This window comes from Protopterus annectens, chromosome 8.part1 (genome assembly GCF_019279795.1).
Source record: "Protopterus annectens isolate FY-2018-M chromosome 8.part1, PAN1.0, whole genome shotgun sequence".
Lineage (NCBI taxonomy): Eukaryota > Metazoa > Chordata > Ceratodontiformes > Protopteridae > Protopterus > Protopterus annectens.
This window is the reverse complement of record NC_056742.1, coordinates 469,375,567-469,398,187: the sequence shown is the minus strand read 5'-3', so window position 1 is coordinate 469,398,187 and position 22,621 is coordinate 469,375,567. Positions and strand designations below refer to the sequence as shown.

The following is a 22,621-nucleotide window of genomic DNA, read 5'->3' as shown; positions in this document are numbered from 1 at the left end:
TTGGGATGATATGCTCGACAAGCCACGATGCTTCACTAGGGACGGCTTGCACCTGTCACCCCTGGGCTTTCGGATATTGGCAAAGGCTCTTGCTACCCCCATAGTGCCTTTTTTAGGCAAGGCTCAAAAGACAAACCCACCTCCATAGGTATCACAAGGGATAAGAAACTAAGAGTAATGCTACTCAACGCCAGAAGTCTAAACCTCAAGATGCACGCACTCGAAACTCTCCTTAGCATGGAGAACATCGATATCTGTGCAGTAACAGAAACTTGGTTCAGGGCTCCTGAGAGCACCCCAGCACTACCAGGTTATACCTCATACCATGCTTTTCGGCCCCAAAACTTGGACCGAACCACAAAAGGAGGGGGAGTATCGATATTCATCAAAGATACCCACACATCCAGGTTGGTGGCAAAGCACGAAGCATCAGAGACTATCCATGTGCAACTAGCAGTGGGTAAAACTGCCTTCCAGTTTATAGCCTGCTACAGACCACCCTCCCAAACCCAGGAACCCCACTCGGCCTTCCTGAGAACACTGGAAAATATGAAGGTCTCTCCAAACACCATTATATTGGCGACTTCAACTACCCAAACATAGACTGGGAGCATTACTCTAGCTCCAACACCCTAGCCCAAAGGTTCCTAGAATTTATAAACTCAAATGCTATGGAACAACTTGTTACCACTCCCACAAGAGGGGAAAACATACTGGACCTGATCATCACCAACATGGGGACTCTATGCTCCAGACCAGAAGTGTATCCCTCACTGGTAAGATCAGACCATAAACTAATCTCACTGGATATTCACATCCCGACCCCACCCCCTGCCCAGAAAACCACAGTGAAAAACTTCTCTAAAGCAAATTTCACACTCCTCAAAACTGAGGTGGAATCCTTCAAAGCCCCCGGGCCTGTGGAAAATACGGCCCAGACCGTAGAATCCTTTATAAACGCATTCTATGAACACCTTCAGGAATGCATGGATCATGCGATCCCAAATAAAACCAAGACCCAATCCTCCAAAGGCAGACGTCCTGTCTGGTGGACCCCAACCATAAACAAACTATACAATAGAAGGAGGAAGCTACTAAATGATAGAACAAATTCCCATAAAGGGAAGGCATCACTGATCAGTATTAGCAAAAAACTACGGGCACACATAAAATTGTCCAAGGCCAGCTTCGAGAGAAACATTGCACAGGACACTAAGGATAATCACAAGTCTTTCTTTAGTTATGTTAGGACCCTGGGTGGTAATTCTCAGATATGCTCAGAATTAGTCCAAAATGACAAAAAATACACCGAACCCACAGACATTGCCAACATCCTAGCTGACAGGTTCAGCGCAAACTCCCCCCCCCCTCCCCACCAAAAGGGCAAATATCTATCCCAGCACAGTGCTGCCCCCCTGACATCTCAGATGCTCAGGTAAGAGCCGCCCTCTCCAAAGCAAAAAACACAGCATCAATGGGACCAGATGGTGTCCCGGGCTGCGTCCTACATGAACTCTAAGAAGAGCTAAACCCAAACATAAAACTACTGTTCAATCTCAGCCTTACTACAGGATATGTGCCCAAAGAGTGGGGTACAGCAACAGTGGTCCCTCTCCATATAGGTGGTGCCTCAACGGATCCTGGAAACTATCGCCCCATAAGCCTGACTAGCTTGGTCTGCAAAGCAATGGAAAGGATCATCATGGACCTCATAAATAAAGATATTGGGGACCTACAAACACTGGATCCTACCCAGTTCGGCTTTGTTAAGGGCAGATCCTGCCTCTTAAACCTGGTTGATTTCTTTGAAACAGTCACCAAGGCCATTGACGAGGGGAAGGTGGTCCACACAGCCTACCTGGACCTCGCAAAAGCCTTCGATACAATACCCCACTCGGGCATTATAGATAAGCTCACCAGCTTAAATATAAACCCCTATGTCACTAGATGGATTGCAAACTGGCTCAAGGACAGAACCCACATGGTTAGAATTGCTGGAGCCATGTCAGACTCCAAACCAGTTACAAGTGGTGTCCCACAAGGCTCAGTCCTGGGACCTCTCTTGTTCGGTATATATTTCTCGGAGGTACAGGCCAACACGGAAGGACTGTGGCTGACCAAGTTCGCAGATGACTGCAAACTGGGCGCCATAATCGACTCTCCAGCCGACACAAGCATCCTCCAAAAGGGCCTCATAGAAACAGACAACTGGTGCCAGAGCCATGGCCTCAAGCTAAATGCCAAAAGTGTATATTCATCCCTTTGGCAAAAACAAAGTGCCCACAAATTACCACATAGGTGGTAATCCATTAAGTACAGAAGAAGTAATTAGGGACCTGGGGACCCAAGTTGATAGCAATCTCTCATTTGACAACCACGTGGCCAAAGTGGTTAGAAAAACATTTTATATAGCCCACCTAATCATGAAGGGATTCATATCTGGATCAGGGAGGTCATCGTGCCTCTTTACTCATCCCTCATCAGGCCCATAATTGAGTACAATGCCCCTTTTGGGATGTACCTTACCAGACACCTGCAGCAACTGGAAAGACCCCAAAAGTACCTCACCAAGAGGATCAAAGGGCTCAAACAGATGCCATATGCTGCCCGGTTAAAGAAACTCCAGCTCTACTCAGTGGCATACCGCCTGTTCAGAGGCGATCTGTGCCTGACGTATAAAGCCATGTCCAACCCGGAATTAATGGACATGCTGCACCTCAGAAAATCCAAATCCCATCGAGCCACGCTCGAGAGACTTGAACCACAGCACTGAAATAAATAGGACATGCTGGAGGGACAGATTCATAACCCAGAGGCTCCCTTCACTCTGGAATAAAATCCCAGTCCAGGTTAGGCAGAGTCCCTCATTGACTCTCTTCAAGAGGAATCTTGATGAGTGGATGGGAGATCGTAGGTTTACCCCGGGTATCACTTCTGTGTCACTGTTAGACAGAGGCACTATATACTAACCTCGAAAAAGGGCATAGCAAAATAAATTTAAAATGGGTGGCGAAAGCCAAACACATTCTGGCTAGGCTTATAAATGCCCTAGGGCAGATAGCCTGTATGAACCCATGAACCTATGGAGATAAAGGAATATTCTGAGAAATGGCATCTCACACTTGGTACATATAAGTCCCATCTTTCAGCCATTCAGTCTCTGTATTTTGGGACTCAGTTTACTGGGTCCTGACATTTCAGATAGTTACCCTGTAAACTTATTATTGAATATGTGTAAATTACTACAAAGTTCTCCCTTAGCATTGGTTATATTTCGCAAGTAGTAATGCATGACAGGATATACTGCTGTGGAATTGACTCCTGCTTGGTGGTATTTCCCCAAAAACACCCACCCTGGAGGGCATAATTGCAGTTAGAGAATGGACTATCTTTTAAATAGTTTTGCATTTGTTTTTTTTTTATTATTTTTTTTATTACTATATACTTTTTTGATTTAAAATATTTTTTCCACCAAATGTTAAAACTTTTAGCATATGTAATTGTTATTGGAGGACACACAGACATACACATGCCCAGCAGTTACAGACACTTTGAGTGACTACACCTCAGATGTTTCATTTTGAGCAATTGAAAAAAAGAATTTTTTTTTTGTTTCATCACTTGTTGATACTGGTACAATAATGCTGATTAATTCAGCTCTGTTTTTACCACTCTGAATTCATCTAGTAGCCAACTAAATTCCTGCTTTTATGTATATATTCTGTATATGTTACTGTAATCAAACCAACTCAATTCCTGACTTATGTGTATATTCTGTAACCACTATGTGAAACACTGTTTCTACTTCTGTACCAATTAATGTTTAAGTTTTTTTCTGCTATATTTTTGTCGGAGCTTTTCTCCCCGGACCTCCACAGAAAACTGCATTCAGAATATTTTGGTTACTCAAAATGCCTTTCCTGTAAACCCAGCCTTGCATCTTTCAGTAAAAATAAAGCTTAATATTTTCACTCAAGGAGAAAAGCAACACCCAAAGTTTCTTGAAAGTACATTACTTCAGTCTTTTGCTAGTGACTTTCTCCTACAGGCATGGAGACAGTTCAGCTTACTTTTGTTTTTGGTTAGTCTTGTTTGTTTACTTAAGGTGGGTGGGCTGCACCTCACTTGTTTATTTTCTGCCACAATGTAGTTTTATAAACAGTTGGGATGCCCACAATGGTTTCTCACCAGGCTAATTCAGGGTATGAATACCCTGTCTTACACTGATCACCTAAAGGCGTCTGCCTCTGTATTCAGTCTCCTACAGGTTGTTTGCTGAGAGGGAATCTTTGCTTGGCTTACAGGGCTTTCTCAGTCCCAGTCCTGATGGATCTGTTGCACATGCGCAAACCGAAGAGCACCAGGAACATTAGATTCTGGGAGCTGAACTTGTATGTGACATAAAGAGATCATGCTGGAGAGACAGATTTGTGTCCTAAAGGATCCCATCACTATGGAATAGGCTCCCCATCTATGTCAGAGTTCATGTCTGACCCAATTCAGATAAAACTTTGACAACTGGATGGGAAATCGTAACTTTACCCCCGGTCTGGCCCCTATGTCATTTATGAACAGAGGCCATCAATAAGAAAAGCATTATCCTAACTAACATCCACCTTTACAAATCCTGAGTTACCTCCCTACTAGCATGCTTCCCCTCTCATATAGATGCCCATGATACTCGGGACCCAAATGGTTCAAGGTTCACAGCTAGGCTTGCAGGGGGCATTAGTGGTCATTAGCCTATGAGCAGCCTATGAGTCTGTAACTGGTAAAAAAGGGAGTATGTAACATATACAAATTAAAAATACATTAAGACAAATATTGCTGCATTGTTTGTGTTATGAAAGGAAATGTTATAAAGTTAATCAAGTAATACAATTTAGAAAAAGAGTTGAAAAATGCTACATAGTCAACGATGTTATTCCTTTTAGCTGTATTAGCCTAATATAAGGTGAGGGGCACAGTTTCTACACAAGAAAAAGTCTGTTTCATTATGTAACTCAGAACATAGCAAGTTCCTTCATTTGTAAGTGTCGCTGTTGCTTTTCACGAAAATAATGTATTTTTTCTTTTTTGTGCGTACTGTAAATGCGCAGTTGGATATTTGTATTTCTTGATGATCGTTTTGTATGTCTTGTGATTTACATAGTATTTACATCAGCTGCACCATCATTTTTCCTTTAAAGCTTTATGGTTTCCCATTTAACTGCTTTATGTTTATTATGCTGTTTATATTCATCTAGACTGAGCCTAAAAGCAGTCCATCTGGATCAGTGTTCAATGCCAGTTAACAAAAAATAAATACATTTCTGTGTTATAATTTTTGTGCTCTGCTATCGTTTACATTTCTGCTCCTTTGACTTTAAACCTAGATGCTTCATAAACATTTGAAGTAATGCATAAGGTTTTAATATGACACTGACCACTGGTACAACAACTAAATGTCTCAAAGAAACATACAGCTGTTAATTCTTAATTTTGTACACTCTTTGCACTATAATGACCACTTTCTGTGTCATTTAACTCTTCCGCATTCTAAACCCTATTTTTAGATAAAATCTGGTTTGCATTTAGTATGATGTCAAATTTCCTTTTTGTTTTCCACCTCATGAAGCACAGTTCTATACTCATCCTCTCTTCAGACATAGTTCTCAGCTAGTCTAGTCCTTAATAACATTTATCATTGTCCTTGGTTTTCCTGGAACATCTGCTCATATGCCCATTTCATACTTGTTCATTAAGGTTTGCAAAAGTACACTTTCCTTGTATCACATGCCAGGTAGAGCATGGCAGAACAGGATCCATATGGTAAGGAGGGGCAGCTGTTACATTGCTTACCATATTGTATAACTGCATATTTGTATACTTTATAAATGCTTCAGTATAGTTGCGAGTGTTACATTGAAAATAATCTGTAAGCTGATTGAAGAAAAAAAAATTTGCACAGAAATAACAGCTCTCCCTGTTTTTGTTTCCTTGATAATTTGGTAATAGCTATCAATTACTAGTGCTGTAGGTAACTATATGGTGCCTTTAGAAATGTGGGCTTTGTGCACTGTTTGAACTCTGTACTTAAGCAATAAAAAATTTATCAAACTGCAAAAAATAACTCATTTTAATGAGCACATTCCAAAGGTGCTGGATTTATGAGGAGACCCCAGGAAACTTTGATTGAAACTGGCCTCTCTGATTTTAGTTCTATATTTTATTGTTGCCATATTGTGAGCAATGTAGCAGCCAAAGAGAGGGAGGGGGACATTATGTAGCAGACACATAATTAACCCACAAAGGTTACCCCAGTTGCCCCCTTTTTTATAATTTCTGTGCTGTGTCGCATTAGCAGTGAATGAAAGACAATGTTGTTTGCAGCTTTCTGAGATAATTTCTTTCTGAAATTATTACAGTTTATCTCAGTAGATTAAGGGGAAGAAAATATGAAAGCCCTTGAAAGACTTTAATATTGATTTTTTTCATTGCATTAGTTTCCTTATTTGTATACTGTAGAACAGAATAGCCTGGAGCAGTGTGTGTCTAGTATGGCCAAGGATTTGTCAGGCCAAAACAAATCCAGCAACTGATACACAGAATTACAGATTTTTGCTTTGTAAACCTTGAGTAAAATATTGACTTGTTTGGCAAATTATGTTCAGTGAGGGGCAGTTAATATATATAACTTGTCACGATTAATCATTGTATGCTTAATAAAGCATAAATTAGATACTTAAAAAAAATAGCCTTGCAAATATATGGTACCAGAAAAGCAATTTGCATAGCAGTATTGCCAGACTTGGAAGCAGTAACTTTATGTTTAGAGTAACCATATTTAGAGATAAGAGTTACATTTTTAACGGGATTTTGTCTCTTTCTCTGTCTGCACTGTGCACGTTTGAACTATGTTATGATATAATATAGCAGTTTATATACGTTTCATAATTTTCTGTTGTGCCTGTCATTATTAGAGAGGCAACGTGCTTTCTGCCTCTCCCGATTCAGTTTCTTAAGCAACTGACTTTCTAAAAGGTGACTGAAGTCTTTATTGTGTAAACTAATATAAATGATATATATTATTTGACAGTCGTAATATGCGGTTAACATATAAATAGGTATGTGTTACTGTTTTCTGTGGTTCTGGTTGTCTTTATCTTCCCTTTGCAGTTTTTCTTTTTTTTTTTTTAATTTTTTGGGGACCTCTTTTCTTCTGTCTCCCTTTCTTTAGGATGCTACTTTTCATTGTATTAAAACTAAAAAATAAATAAAAAGAAGGCCACAGAAAGTATATTTCTGTTAGCAGATAAGTCAGTGTTAAGTAATCAAAGGAAAAAAGGGAAATATTTAAAAGACACCACCATGTCTTTGTGTACTAAACCCTGCAAACCTTGCTCTTTCCAGATGTCGGGTCTGATTTATGAATTACGTGTAAAAATTGAACATGTATTGACATATGAGTTAAAAGACTCTCCAGTGACACGTCTTTATTGTGCAGTGAAGCCTCACCCCCCACCCCCCGTAAAATAAATGCTGTGGACAAGTATTTTATCTACAGTGGAACCTGGCTTATGATTGTATAAACTATTTATGGGTAAGACTTGAATGCTCAATGTTACGATATCCAAATTTTGAATAATTAAGATGGTGAATAAGTGACATAATACATTGCTGAGAAGGTAGTGCTTGGTAAATATCAACTAAAATGAGATAGTAATGCACCTGTGACTTTTTCAGAGGGACTTTAATTTTGTCAGTATTTATGATGGAAGGTCAGAAGCATGTTACCTGTTGTACTCCGATCCACCCAGCCTGTAGCATTACTTTTTTCCTTTAACTTTCAGAAGTATTCTTTCGCATGTTTTTTCTCTTTTCTTTTTTTTTTTTTTCCATGTTCATATCTTTCCTGTCTGATTTTAGCTTTAATTTTTACTGTGTAAAAGCAGTGATAAAATTCAGTCGGCTAGTAATATTATTTTCCATGAATCCTCAGCAGATAAATCCCTCCCTGATCAGAGGGACTAAATCATTAATAAAGTCCCTTGCTGAGTACTAGACTGTTTGTAATATCCAGAGCTGCTCTTGAAATAAAAATGTGTTTAACTGTTATGGTTTCTGCTTATTGTCTAACTTATGTCAGCACTATTTATTTTTGCTGTTTAGGTTTGGAGACTGATGGTGATGAAAATGTGGAAGATCTGAAAGGCAGAAATCCAGCTCTTTGGCATGTGGGCCTGAAGATAGCATGGGACATACAGACACCGGGACTAGCAGTGCCACTTCTCCCCGGAGACTGCTACTTCATTCTGGGTAATAGTCAAGATCCAAGACCGTATCATTGCTCTTATAACTGTGCAATGCATAGAACATGTTTTTAAGTTTTTACAGTACTTTACTATATCTGATATAATAGCTGCATGTTTCTTTTTGTTTTTATATTGCTATGTTTTATATTTATATGTAGAATTATTCCCACCTTTGTTGGTTTACACAATGTAACTTGGTTGTTGTTGTTTGTCTTTTCCGCTTTTCCCAGTTACTTTTCATAAAGTCATGAGTTTGCCTTATACCCTGATTGTGAATGTAGAGACCTTGGAACAGCACACCTACCCACTTAAAAAATTAAAATATTTTGTGTAGGTATGGGCATATGTATAAAATATGTATAACCCCAAATATGGGGGTGGGGTCAGACAGATATGTAAAATATTTTACTGGATGACAGTTGTGTCGGGTATTCTTTGTGAGCAGTTGTTAATCCTTGATAACCGTTTTGGAACTTACTATTAACTGAATTCGTCCTCTCCTAGAACAGGCAGAACAGTATAATGACACATAAGGGAATTACTTCAGTACAAGACTTTGCTTTCACAGTAATTCTCTGAATTGCACTGCATTCCTCATTGAAGCATAAGGGCAATACAGGCCTACCAGTAAATATGCACAGTAGTTCAGCGAATACAATCTCTGCTTTACAGCTCCATGGTTCAGGATTCAGTTCTGAACTGCAGTCGCTCTCTGGGTGGAATTTGCATATTCTCCTGTATTTGGTTAAATTTTCAGCAGATGCCCTGATTTCCTCCCGTGTCAGAAAAACATGCTGGTTCATCAGCTAATCTGGAGTTTCTGTAGATATTGCATTTACCTTTCCTCTTGTGGCCCAGGTTGTGACTGAAAAGGGTCCATGATGACCAGTTCAGTTTTTCAGTTAAGAAGTTACTAAATTATAAATTAAAATGTATTGCAGAAATACTTTTAATGTTTTGTAAATTTGCTTACCTATTCCCAAGCTTTGACAAGTATATAACATGAAATTAGTAAGCGTTCGATTCTCGGTTGGAGTGCGGGGAGTGCCTTCTGTGTGGAGTCTGCATGTCCTCCCTGCGGTTGGGTGGGCATTCGAAAGACATGCGTAAATGGGCGTGCCTTCATTAAAGGTTAAACGTCGAGCTGGCACCTCGCCGTTTGTGAAAATCTACTGCCAATCATTAATGGATCGGAGTTCCGCTGTGGCGACCCCTAACCGGGAAAAGCCGAAAGACAGCAACAACAGTAAGCGTTTGCATAGTAGCATCGCTGTTAATTGTTTGAATATAAATAATGTCCTTCTAGACATTAATGGAACTTACAGGATTTATTTTATTTACATGATCATAGAAAGTGTATTCTGTAAGTGTATTCATTTGTATGCTTTCCAAAAATGTTCATTCAGGTTTGTTAAATTGGAATTTCTGACTGGACAGGACTCATTTTCATTCAGCAAAGGCCAGGAAAAAAGTTCCAACTGACAACAGCTACAAGCCTGAAAAATTCTACGTATAAATAACAGTACATGCTGAATAAGCTGCAGAGATGAATTAGGAGCAAAGACAGTTTGTTTACAGGAGAGTTTCATGTAAAATGAAACTCTCCTGTAACTTTGAGCGGCATGATGCCAGGGAATCTTTTTGGGCTAGACTTATGTAGGCTGTAGGGCCGTTAGCCTAGTACACACCCATGAACCTATAAAATAGTTGTTGGTTTGGAAAGTTCACATAGGTGTAATATATACTGTGCAAGCTTTTCAATATATATATATACTGTGCAAGCTTTTCGATACCAGAAAGAATGTCATTTAGAAAATGGTCTCTGGTTTAATTTCAAGCCTTTTGGGTTTTAAGTACCATGACAGGAATGGACCCCATTCATAAATCAAATTATAATTAAAATTCATGAAATTAGTATTTTTTTCAATCTTTGATCTTAGCCAAAAGTGCCATTTGCAGCACCTGCAGTGTGCCACTTCAGTAATTCCTATGGCATTACATATATTGATAGCATATCTAAATACAACTGTAAATTCTTTTTATGAGAACCATTCATACCTCTCAACCTGGAAACATAAAAAATCTGGACAAAGACCCATGAAAAATAGGTACAGCTGGCCAAAAATCAGGGTGCTGACTAGCATAAAAATTGCATATAAATCATGTAACCCAACCCCTTCTGATGGAATTGTGGGATACCAGCATAAAGATTGAAGTCAGTAAATAATAAATAATGGCAGACATTTGAATTTTAGACTTCGTATCCCTCAGAAAAATCACAATGATGCAAAACCTGTTATTCTAGCAACTATTTGAGTTTACAGGAGCAATATTTAAAATCTGTCCCTATTTTTGGGCCTTTGTCCCAAATTTTTTTTTGGTTTTGTCCAGATTTCTTGCTCTGAAAGCTTGAGGACATAGATATCAAAGAATGAGGAACATAGATCTCCATGTGTTATGCTTTTCTCCTTTGTAGTGAGTATAAATGTGCGTTAACACTGACGTCAGAATGAATAGATTTTTATATAGGAACTCAGAGGTTCTGCAGTTTATAGATAATCTTACATGTATAATTCTACTAAAATATACCAGTTTTGCACAAGCAGTGGTGATTCATACTATACTGTTTCTGTCTCACTAAAGTGGCCACATTTCTTGGACTGGGCACCAGCCTAGGTGGGAAGTTGCACACCATTTGACACTGCTTCCTGCAGTATATTCCTGGTAAAACTGAAAGCCATAACACTACATAAAGCAATGTAAAAGGTATAAAAAGCAAACGGAGGACACGTACTGTTTATTATTTGCCATCTGGTGTATCTGCAGAACAGTGTTGACAAGCTGGTTATATAAAATATACAAAGTCTGTTTATATCTCACGGTCCAAGAGTCCGAGCATCTACAGTTGCCAGAAAGATCCAACAAACGTTTATCGAAATCATAGGCAAGGGGTTCAAAGGAACCTAGGAAGTGCAAAAACGACCATCCACTGAGCAACATGGAGAGGCATCTTCAGCCATTTAAATTATAAGCTTTTCCAGTAAGGACAATATTCATGTCTGACAGCGGGGGATGCTGTCAAAGTAATTTAATCCACCACTTCATTTGGGTCCGTGTTCTGCTTGTAACAAGGTCAGTTCTATATTGTTGACCATGAAATTTAGTATATTAAAAAAGGAAAAAACTTTATAGAAGAAAAAAAACACACTGGTAGCACGATGTGCAGAGTTTCTTGTAATATCCCTTAAAAATTGTCTGAGCGAGTTCACATTTCTACACTAAAAATGAGTACTAAAACAACTCTTCTATATTTGAAGGCAGCGGTAGCAGCAGCTTGGTCTAATAGCCACCTAGGATGCCTTCTTAGGCACTGCAGCCTGCTATTGATTAGGAAAGGGTGTTTCAGTGTAAGCCTGGTACTAAAAACAAGTTGGAGAAAGTAAAAGGTAGTTCTGCAACTCAGCATGGTCAGATGGAGAGTGTATCTTAGCTCGATTTTGTAGCTTAGCTTGTCAGTAAATTGAGATCTACATTATATATGTAATTAAGTGAACCATTTTGATTGTCTGAGACTGAGACCGTACAATTTAATAGCCATTTGAGCATTTGTTAGAGGTCTGCATGCATTATTGGTGCATGGTGACATTACAAGCAAGTTAAAGTTACAGGCATTAAAGTGCCCCTGATTTTTGAACAAACATTTTTCTCTCTCCCCCTTAAAATTAGTGGTTATTTGTAAAACAAGTATTGAACTGTAGACAATAAATAGCGACAGCAGTTAAAGCTACAGACTTCTTTTGCAAGTTAGTTTGTATTTACTGGGAAAATCTGACAGAGATGGAATTGGGAACCACTTTTTATTGGTAGCATGTGAAGAAAAGTTTATTTAAAAAAAATAAATAACCAGTATACAGTTGAACAAATACATACTTGCATGACAGCGCGCGCACACACACACACACACACACACACACACACACACACACACACACACACACACACACACACACACACACACACACACAAACTTTTACTCACACTGGTGCCCCAGCAAATAGCGGTAGTGTCCCTGAGGAAAGAAATGAAGCATGCTCACCTACGACAACTGTGCAAACTATTCTGAATGCACTGTGTGTACAGCATTGTTACCTTAACGTCAGGTAAACCTCTAAACTGCTGAAATCATAACAGGAGGTCCAAATGTTGAACACTTTCTTAGTTCCAAGATGAGATATTCACATACCAAAAAAGCACACAGCTAATAAAATAAAATTTATGTGCTTAGTTTCTTTACTTGAGCAGGTCTATGAAAAGTTAGAAATTATACGAGCAGCAAGGCCAAATCCCATGTGCAAATTGCGTGGTACCTAGTCACACATTACTAAGATAAACCCACTCAAGTGAGTGAAGCTGGCAAAAAAAAAATTGCTTTTCTGAACAACATCCCCATGTAAAGATGTTTTTAGTTATTTTAATATTTTTACCTCCCGCTACCGCACACTGAAACAGATAATGTCAAAGACCACATTGGTAATCTGCAGTTTTCCTTAATTCCGTCTATAAGACATGTAAAAGAATTAACAGAAACACTGTTTATCTTGGCTGTGTGGTGTTACGTGAAACACGAGCACATCATTTGTAAAGTCACCTGACATGAGTATCCTACTATATCATTAAAACAATTTGTGTGCGCGCTCGTTATATGTGGAAGTATATACTAAAAATTGTAGTCATTAATAACAACAATGGTACTCAAAACAGACAAAATCCACAAAGATTAGAGATATAAGAACATTTAGACAATGCCAAGCATCACGAACTTAAGATGAGTAACGGCCAAGCCAATAAAAATAATGACACAGAATGTCACTAATTTACATTATGGTAGTCGCTGTACATACATCAGAAAACTGGCTAATTTCTTCAACTTACATAAAACTCTTATCTGCAAGCTCCATGCAGATGACAAAACGTCAGTTCTCCCTCAGTCCTACAACTACTACCAAACTTCCACTCCAGTCTCCGAGTATGTCATGGAGTCAGGCACTGCCTCATAAAGCTGATGCCATCACACACACACCCCTGCATATTGATGATGTTGCGGGATATGCTGGAGATGTGTGGTGAAATCAGATATAATTTAAAATTGTAAATAAAAATAAAAAAATAAATTGGGGAAATAGCCAGGGAATTGTTATGGCTAGGCTTGTATAGGCCCTAGGGCTGATAGCTTAGTACCAGCCTATGAACCTATGAATTGAAGAGGCCACTCAGAAATTCATAGCAACCCATTGTTTTGCCCTTAAAACTGGTAAATACTGATGAATTCGGTACAGTTGAGAGGTATGAACCCATTGGTCCTACTATTACTGCAACTCTGTAGATATCCCTCTTCCACATGGCCCTTGTTTCTGCCTTGAAATCCTGGCATATTATGACTTTGTGGTACTCTGAATGGAAGGTACTATAATCGGTGGGTATTTCAGTGAGCAGTACTAATTTTGTCTTCTTTTCATGGACTACTGTATCTGGTTTTCTCACATCTATGTGTTTTTGAATTATTGGTCACGGGTGATGCCACGTGATATAAACGTCATCATTCTCTGTAATGCTTTGTGGCTCATCTTTCCAATGCTTCTCAGCTGCTTCAGTACTGTAAATCCCCAGTGCAACAGCCTTGCCACATTATTATGCCTTTCAGTATACAGGCCGTCTGCCATTAGTGTATCACACCCTGCAACCAGATGTGCTACTGTTTCCAGATCTGTTTTACTGAACCTACATTTGTCAGTATACAAAGTCCGTTAAACACGTGGAAGAAACAAACGTGTACGTAGTCCACAGTACTAAGCTACCAATATTAACTTTTCATCTTTTGGTTTAAATTCACCTCTTCTTAACCATTCCTGCTCCAGATCCTGACTGACATGAGGTTGTCCCAAGAGTATTGTTTACTTGCAACTATGTCTATGCCTTTTCCACGTCATGCCTTCTCATCTTATCCTTCTTCTTATATTCTCTCTTTTTTTTTTTTTTGCACATTCTGTTACTTCCTAATTTTTGTCCACCTCTTGTTTAATTTTCATTCCCATTTGACATTGATATGCTTCTACTAATCTAAGCAGGGAAGTCGTCAGACTTATTCTCATGTTTTAAAACTTTCACTATGTTTGGATCTGGTGCAGTCAGCAGATGTGTATGCAGTCCTACAATTGCAGATCTATGCATTTAATTAATTTCAAGGAGGCCCGGACCTCCTTCAGAATGAGGAATAGATAATCTTGGTATACACTGTTTTTTATATATCATTTGATAAGCGTTATCCAATACCTTTTGAGGCCAATTAAAACTGTACAAGTGCAGCAATGTTACCTTTTCTTTTGCTAAATAGTTAATACCTGACTGAAGTGCACTGATGTACAAGCTCGCTTGCAGGGGTGAATTAATGCTGTGGTTTTACTAATAGCAACCATGAGCATGTACCATTGGCATAAGCATTGATAGAACCGTGAGACAAAGAGCTAAAGTCTTGGAAATTACTATTCATGCCTTCATTGCCAAAAACAGTGGCTGGCTGATATAGGAGGAATTCATTATAGTATAGGGTAGGGGACCAATAATACGGAATGCATTAGAGTATAGGTAGGGGACCAATAATACGGAATGCATTACAGTATAGGGTAGGGCACCAGTAATACTTAATGCATTACAGTATAGGGTAGGGGACCAACAATATTTCAGATACTGCAGTAGGAAATTTCCACGCCAGTTACCAGTTTAGTGGTTGAACTGAGCCAAGTCCATGATATTGATAATTGATTGGAGAAGGTGCCTTGAAGTGGGAGTGCAGCTCAGATATTTTAGTTTAAGTAATACCACTGGATACAGCTGAATTACCACTTCATATAGTCATGTCTGTCATTTGCTTTTCTGAAAGGAACATTTTTAAAGTACTTTGTAAGTGTGAGAAAGGGAGAGATCGGTCCATGTGTTTACCCCTTTAACCAACTCTGAACATCACACCGTCCTCCCCCGCTCACCTTCCTGGCCCATTTATTACCTTTAAGGCTAGAAGCTGTTAATAAATTCATTGCTCTTACTGTTGCTGATAACCAAGAGATACACTCATGCCTCCATGCATGTCATCTCAAGCTGCATCAGTTTGCACAACTAGGTAAGCCTGGGCATCATGTTCCTTCCCAGTGGCCAGTCAGACCTTGTCCTTCTGATGTGGAGAGTCAGCATCCGCAACTTCACTATCACCTTCCCATGTCAGTTCCATCATTTAAAAGCTGCTAATCAGACTGGAGTTTATCTGAAGCATAGTTTGGCTTTAATCCTGTGTGCCAAGAAAATGACTTGGTCCATGGATGTCCTTTATGGATGCATCTGCAGTCATAACAACTGGGTTGTCCTGTCGTCAGGCAGCCCTTCAGTCGGCCGGATTCCAAAGTGTTGGTCTGCATCAGCCATTTTCCTCAGTCTTTGTCGGATCAGAGATTACTTACTCTTTCTTGCCTCAGCCGATGTCAGAAAAGTTAATAATTGTTTAACCTGTGGGAAACAAATACCTCATAAAGATTTCCACTCTTACTGTCTGCCTTGTTTAGGCCCAGCCCACGACGTAGCAGCCTGTTCGGCCTGTGCTTCTTTCAACCGAACAGTTTGGTTCTGATTTCATTATGCCGCCGGATCCTCCGACTACCCAATCGCCAAAAAAGATACGAAACCATGGTTAAGCAAACCGAAAACTGATCAAAGTACAGCTGAACCTATCTCTACAACTGAGGCCCTGCTACCACTCTTGAATCGGCCTCAGAAATTTTATCCACTACGGTGGTTGCCACTGACTTATCAGACACCATTCCTTGGATGTCTCTCTACCCCGTGTGTGGTGCTGGCTAGGCAGCAGCCATGTCCATTTTAAGGCCTCCGCCAGGGCTAAAGCAGCCAAGACTACTAAGACAGTGCCTGTTAAACCTCCCACAACCAGGCCCTCTTCTAGTTCTCAAATGCTTACCTTGGCAGAAGATTTAATTTCATTAATTAGAGGATCTCAATCTCACCCAGACAGGGCCTCTCAGCCCCAGAAAGAGACCTAGGGCAGAGCCCCTGAGCCAGTGTCCTCTGATGATTCTGCTGGAATCAGACATAACTGACCAGCCAGAGGCTCCTTTCTCCAATTTTGAGGATTCTGATGCTGAAGAATCCATTCCAGCTGCTTCCCCACCAGAAGAATTCTCCTTTGGGGAACCTTACATGCCATGCGAGCAGTTCCAATGGCAGCAACAGGATTTTCAGACTCCAGAAAAGACTTAGGACCTTTCTGCACCTCCCACAGCACAGGCCCTTAGCTATACCTCCTGTTCTCTCTGTGGTGGATGATGCTTTCAATGATGTCTGCTCCGCTCCAGATTCTTTACCCCCAGCCCCTGCCAAACCAGACAGATTTTACAGGGTGCCAGATACTCATCACCACCTTTACAAGGCCCCACTTGCAGACCCGAAACTATATCTCAGGGTCCCAGACCATAGCTAAAACCCTATTCCTTCTGAAAGGAAGCAAGGTCATTAGACAGATGGGGTAAAAGGTCTACACTTCAGCTACTCTCTCAGCTAGAGCTTTAAACTCAGTTTCACATGATACAATACCAAGAGTTTATGCTTGTTATCTTGATAAGAAATATGGAAATGGTAAATAACATACAACAGGTTAGCAACCATTCTTTAAAATGTGGCTATGATGCACTGGAGGCTTCATTTAGATCAGCCATGACTGGCACAGTGATAAGAAGGCATGCATGGCTAGCTTTACGGATCATGTTAAAGCTAAGTTGCTAGATGCTCCTATGGATAAGACAAGTTTGTTTGGTACACCTGCCCAGCAGGTTATGAAGAAAATGGAAGAAAAGGCAAAATCTGTTCAAACGGTTAAAGATTTCTTGCAGGTTCAACCCCAAGGTTTAGCAGGAACTGGCCTGCCAAAATTGGTCCTTTCCTGACTCCACAAAATTTCAAAGGGGCAGGAATAGACGTTCCAGAGGAAGAAATCAATCCAGAGGAGGTGCCTACAGAGGACGACAGTGGCAAGGTAACAACAGAGGCACAGACACAACCACTGCCACTACATCTGCACAACCACAGTGACATGTTCCTAAGTCCGCCTACCAGGGAACAAATAGCAGCTCCTCTAGGCGGAAAGTTAACCTTATTTTCAAAGAACTGGCACTACATAACAAAAGACAAGTGGATTTTACAAACCATAGATCAAGGTTACCGGTTTCACTTCCACACTTTACCAGTCAAAGAGGAATGCCAAATCTACCTCCAAATCAAAAAACAGAGGCACTACAACAGATAATGGAGTTAGCAAACATGAGAGCTGTGGAAAGAGTGCCAACAGCAGAGCAAGGAAAGGGTTCTACTCCAGACTATTCCTAGTTCCAAGAAAGTTGGAGACCAATTCTCGACCTGTCCACCTTAAATACATACATCATTGTCCCAAAATTCAAAATGCTGACCCTACAGCAACTTCTTCCCATGCTGGGCAAGGAGTCTTGGCTGGTAACTCTAGATCTCAAGGAGGCATACCTGCACGTCCCCATTCGACCAATCTGCAGAAGATACCTCAGATTTCTTACAGGATCAGAGCACTATCAATTCTCAGCATTGCCCTTTGGCTCAGAGTATTCACAAATGCCTGGCATCAGTAATCGCCCATTGCATACTACAGGGAATTCAAATTTACCCATACCTGCCTGCTAGGGGACAACAAAAGCAAGCTGACACACAGATTACAAAAGGGTCATTTACTTGCTACAAGCACTGGGATACACAGTCAATTTACAAAAGTCAAGGCTGATACCATCCCAAACAAGGACATTCTGAATTGGACACAGTAAAACAAATGGCATTCTGACTACAGAAAAAAAAAAAAAAACTTCTTCTTTACTCTTGGCACTAACAAAACTGACAAAGTTAACAGCAAGAAAAGTACTGCAGGCCTTGGGCTTCATGGCATCATGCATAATCTTGGTCCCATTTGCCAGACTACATATGAGAAAACTACAGTGGTACCTAAAGAATTTATGGTCCCAACACAGACACAGCCTAGAAACAGAAATCCCACTAATTCCATGCTTAAAGCAGGAGTTCCTATGGTGGGCTCAGGCATGTCAGTCAAACCCAGGCCTACCCTTTCGCAGATGTCAAGCAAGCCAGACCATCACAACCAGACCTAGGATGGGGGCACCATGCTGGACAAATGGTGCAGGATTGTGGACACAGGATCAACTTCACCTGCACATCAACCTAAAAGAAATGCTGGCAGTAAAACTGGCAATCCAAAAGTTCAAACCATTTCTCCAAGAGGGCCAGTTGATGACAGACAACACCACAGTCCTGTGGTACATCAACAAACAGGGAGGCACTCATTCATACCCCTATGCAGAATGACTTTGGAGCTGTGGACCCTGGCACTCAGCTACAACATCCAGTTACAGGCAATATTTGTACCGAAAAGAAAATACTCTAGCAGACATATTAAGCAGAACCACATTGGATGCCGAATGGAAGCTGCACCGGACGTCTTCAAGACCATCTCAAAGAAATGGGGAATGCCTCAGATAGATCTATCATCACCTCTCAATCACCAGCTCAAAAAGTTCTGCACAAGGACATTCCACCCACTAGCATGGAAAGTGGCTCCTTCAGCTGGAAAGGCCTAACAGCATATGCATTCCCACCTCTTCCCTTGATACACAAAGTACTACTGAAAATCAAGGAAGAACGCCCAAGGATAATCCTGATAGCACAACACTGGTACCCACTGCTGAGGAGCATGTCTCGAACATGATGCCTTTGATGTTAACTCAGAACAACTACAGCATCATACATCCAAACCTAAATGCAACTGACTGCATGGAACATCACATAGCAGCAGCTAACCCAGAACTTTCCCAAAGAGTTAAAGACATTATTCTTGGAAACACGCAGACCTTCAACAAGAAGGAACTATGCTGGAAAATGGAAAAGGTTTGTCATTGGAAGAGGAAAAGATGTGTCAAACATAGATATGCCTAACATTCTGGAGTACTGGCCGAACTTCTTCATTCAGGCCTGTCCTACTCCTCCATCAAGATACATGCATCAGCTATTTCAGCAGAATACAGCTTTGATCCACCTGTTTTTTTTGCTCAGGCAGTTCCTCAGAGGAATCAAGAATGTAAAACCTCCAAGGAAACCACCATTACCAGCTTGGGACTTAAATTTTGTGCTAGAAAAGTTGACACTATCACCCTTTGAACCAGCAGCAACAGCAGACCTACAACACCTGTCATGGAAAACTGCTTTCCTACTGGCAATTACTTCAGCAAGGAGGGTTTCAGAACTACAGGCCTTAATGGCAGTGCAACCCTTCCTAATCTTCCACCAAGATAGAGTGTCCATGAGGACTAATCCTACATTTATGCCTAAGGTGGTATCCAGAGTGTCTTTAAACCAGGCAATCCACCTACCTACCTTCTTTCCCAACCCACAAAACAGAGGAAAGAATACTGCATACCTTGGATGTACATAGACAGCTACGCTACTACTTGGACAGAACAAAAATAGCAGAAAGACTGACCAACTTTTTGTAGCCTATGCAACAGGAAGGGAAGGAAAAGCTATTTCCAAACAGACAATCTCCAAATGGATAGGAAATTGCATACGATTCTGTTACTCCTTCCATGGAAAACCAATTCCACAGAACATAAGACCTCATTCTACAAGGGCAACAGCCACTACCACAGCCTTCTACGAGGAGTGGCAAAAGACATTATTATTGGCGAGGCTACTTGACCTCCGTGCATACATTTGCCAAGCATTATAATTTGCCTCTATATTCCAGATCCGAGCAGGGGGTTTGCCACTGTGTACTGCAAAGGATCCTAAACACACCATAATCTACTTTTATCCCCTCCCTAGTTGGCTATGGTATTCTACCCAGTTGTTATGACTGCAGATGCATCCATGAAGGACATAGTACAGTTTTGTACCTACCATAAATGTAGATGTCGAACTGGATAGCATCTGCAGTCAGATTACCCTCCCTCCTTCCCCTCTGTGGTACTCCTAGGGTGTTTACCCTCCTAATAGCTAGCTGGTGGGGAGTCTTTTTGTTTGTATATATGTACATACATACTTATTTTGTGTTTACCTCTATCTTTTGGAAACATTGGCATCTATCCAAATTTTAGCCTTCAAGAGGGCTACTGGCATCTGGGGCAAGAAACACTGAGGAAGGCTGATGCTTTTACCCGAAGACCAACAGAGACGGGTGAAGTGCGACATCAGCGAAGCGGACCGGACTTTGGAATCCGGCCGACTGAAGGGCTGCCTGACGACAGGACAACCCAGTTGTTATGACTGCAGATGCTATCCAGTTCGGACATCTACATTTATGGTAGGTACAAAACTGTACTTTTTGATAACTTGTTTGAAATAGTAAAGTCTGTTGCTGAGGGATGAATTTGCTGAGTACAGATTACACAAGTGGACATATTCCATTTGTTAGATAATAACTGTGCACTTATTTGGACACTATACACTGGAGTGTACAGCTGTACCTACCTATATATTTTCTGAGTTTAATTTATCAGGAGAATTTGGACACAGTACGTTGAAGTGGAGTGACTGGCAATGAATGGCTTGATTGTAGCTTTGTTTGAGATTTAAAATAAGTATGGGTTTCCAACGATGTGAGAAACAGAAAGCAAGGTAAATCATCAGTGTTGCTTGCTGACAGTTGTTATCATAATGAAAACTGTCAGTGTATAGAAGTCCACACTTTTGATTTAACCCAAGAATGGCAGAATGTCATGCTTATCAGATTTCAGATCTTGATTACTGGAAACTCCCAGTAGCAGTACCAAGTCAGCTCCCTCAGGGGATGTCTGTTGATTCCCAAAATACTGTTTAATAAATGACTTATTTACCAGTACAAGGGTTTTCTAAAGCAGAGAGCATGGCTTCAGGCCTAGTCTTGTTGAAGAGAAGGCTTGAATTATATAGTCATATCTGAGTGAATATGGACTTGAGATTAGCAGTGGCATCAGCTACAGTCAGTAGAATATTTTCAGAAGTCATCTTCATATTGTATAACTGTACCTGTACAGCAGAAAAAAGCCATGTTATTGACAAATATTGTAACTAACTAAGGACCAAAACCAGATCCCTTTGGCACTTTAATAGCTACCTGTAGTGAAAATAAAGTAGAGTTAACGTTACGCACAAGCTGGATCGTTCTAACGAGATGTATGGTAAACGTGCATGTAGCAGTCTTAGATAGGCCACAGCTAGTGAGACAGTGTAGAATAGCATGCTTTACAATATTAAATGTTTTGGACATATTGTGATATGGAGCTCTGATAGATTTGTTTTTAACAACTTTGCCACAGAGGAAATCAGCCAAAGAGAATAAAGTAGTTTCTGTCTTATGAGAAATGAAGAAACCATGTTGCAGAGTAAAAGAGGATATATGCATTTTTGTATAATTTCACATTGTGGTAATAATAATAATACTATTGGATGAAAAGGTAATGAAGATACATGAAGACCTCCCTTTGTGTAGAGGAACAGTTATAACCTTTTTCCAGATACTATGAATATGGGCTTATTGGTAAAATAATTTTTTAAGAAAATGGTAGTGTGTAGTGCAGCGATACCAGCAGTGAGTTTCCCGTATTTCATTGAGAGGTTGTAATTGTGAAATAATGCAGGTTTAACTTTTTAAAGCTATATCCAGATAAAGCTATAAGGGGCAGTTTTGAATTTGAGAAGTTGGAAGATATCTAGTAGGAAGTACAAGGTTCCCCTTATTGTCCATCAGACTTAGAGGAAAAAACATTCATTAAACAAGAAGCGTTTAAATTAGCTAGTGATATTTTTGTTGGAAGAAATTGCGTGATAGTTTTAGACTGATTAGTTCTTTCTCTACTGAGAAGATGGGTAATATTGCCCCAGAACTACTCTTAACTGTTTTGGTGCATAGTTTGTTACAAGGAAAACAACAGTTACTTTCATTTACCTTTGTTTTGAATTCTCATGTAGTTCATTGAACCTGATGAGGTTATGATATGACTTGATAGTATTGCTACCAGAGCTTCTCTCACTGGATTGGTAGGTCTCTTACTTTGTGGGCTGGTCACAGTAGTGACTTCAGTTTGCTGTGTTTCAGTCTGAATGAGGCCATTCTTTGGAGCAGAGAGAAAATTTGTTTTGAAGTATTATACAGCTGAAAAGAACTGTGGCAAGTTAAGGTTGAAGGTTTGTACATCCCTGTTTTC

General features: G+C 40.2%; 1 protein-coding gene across 1 annotated transcript in view; it reads left to right on the top strand.

Moving 5' to 3' along the window:
• Positions 1–22,621, top strand: part of FTO (FTO alpha-ketoglutarate dependent dioxygenase) — a 1,656,404-nt gene that overhangs the window by 810,597 nt on the left and 823,186 nt on the right. The window contains exon 4 of the mRNA XM_044081617.1: positions 8,152–8,298. Within this exon, the coding sequence (XP_043937552.1) occupies positions 8,152–8,298 (147 nt within the window). The remainder of the gene's footprint in view (positions 1–8,151; positions 8,299–22,621) is intronic.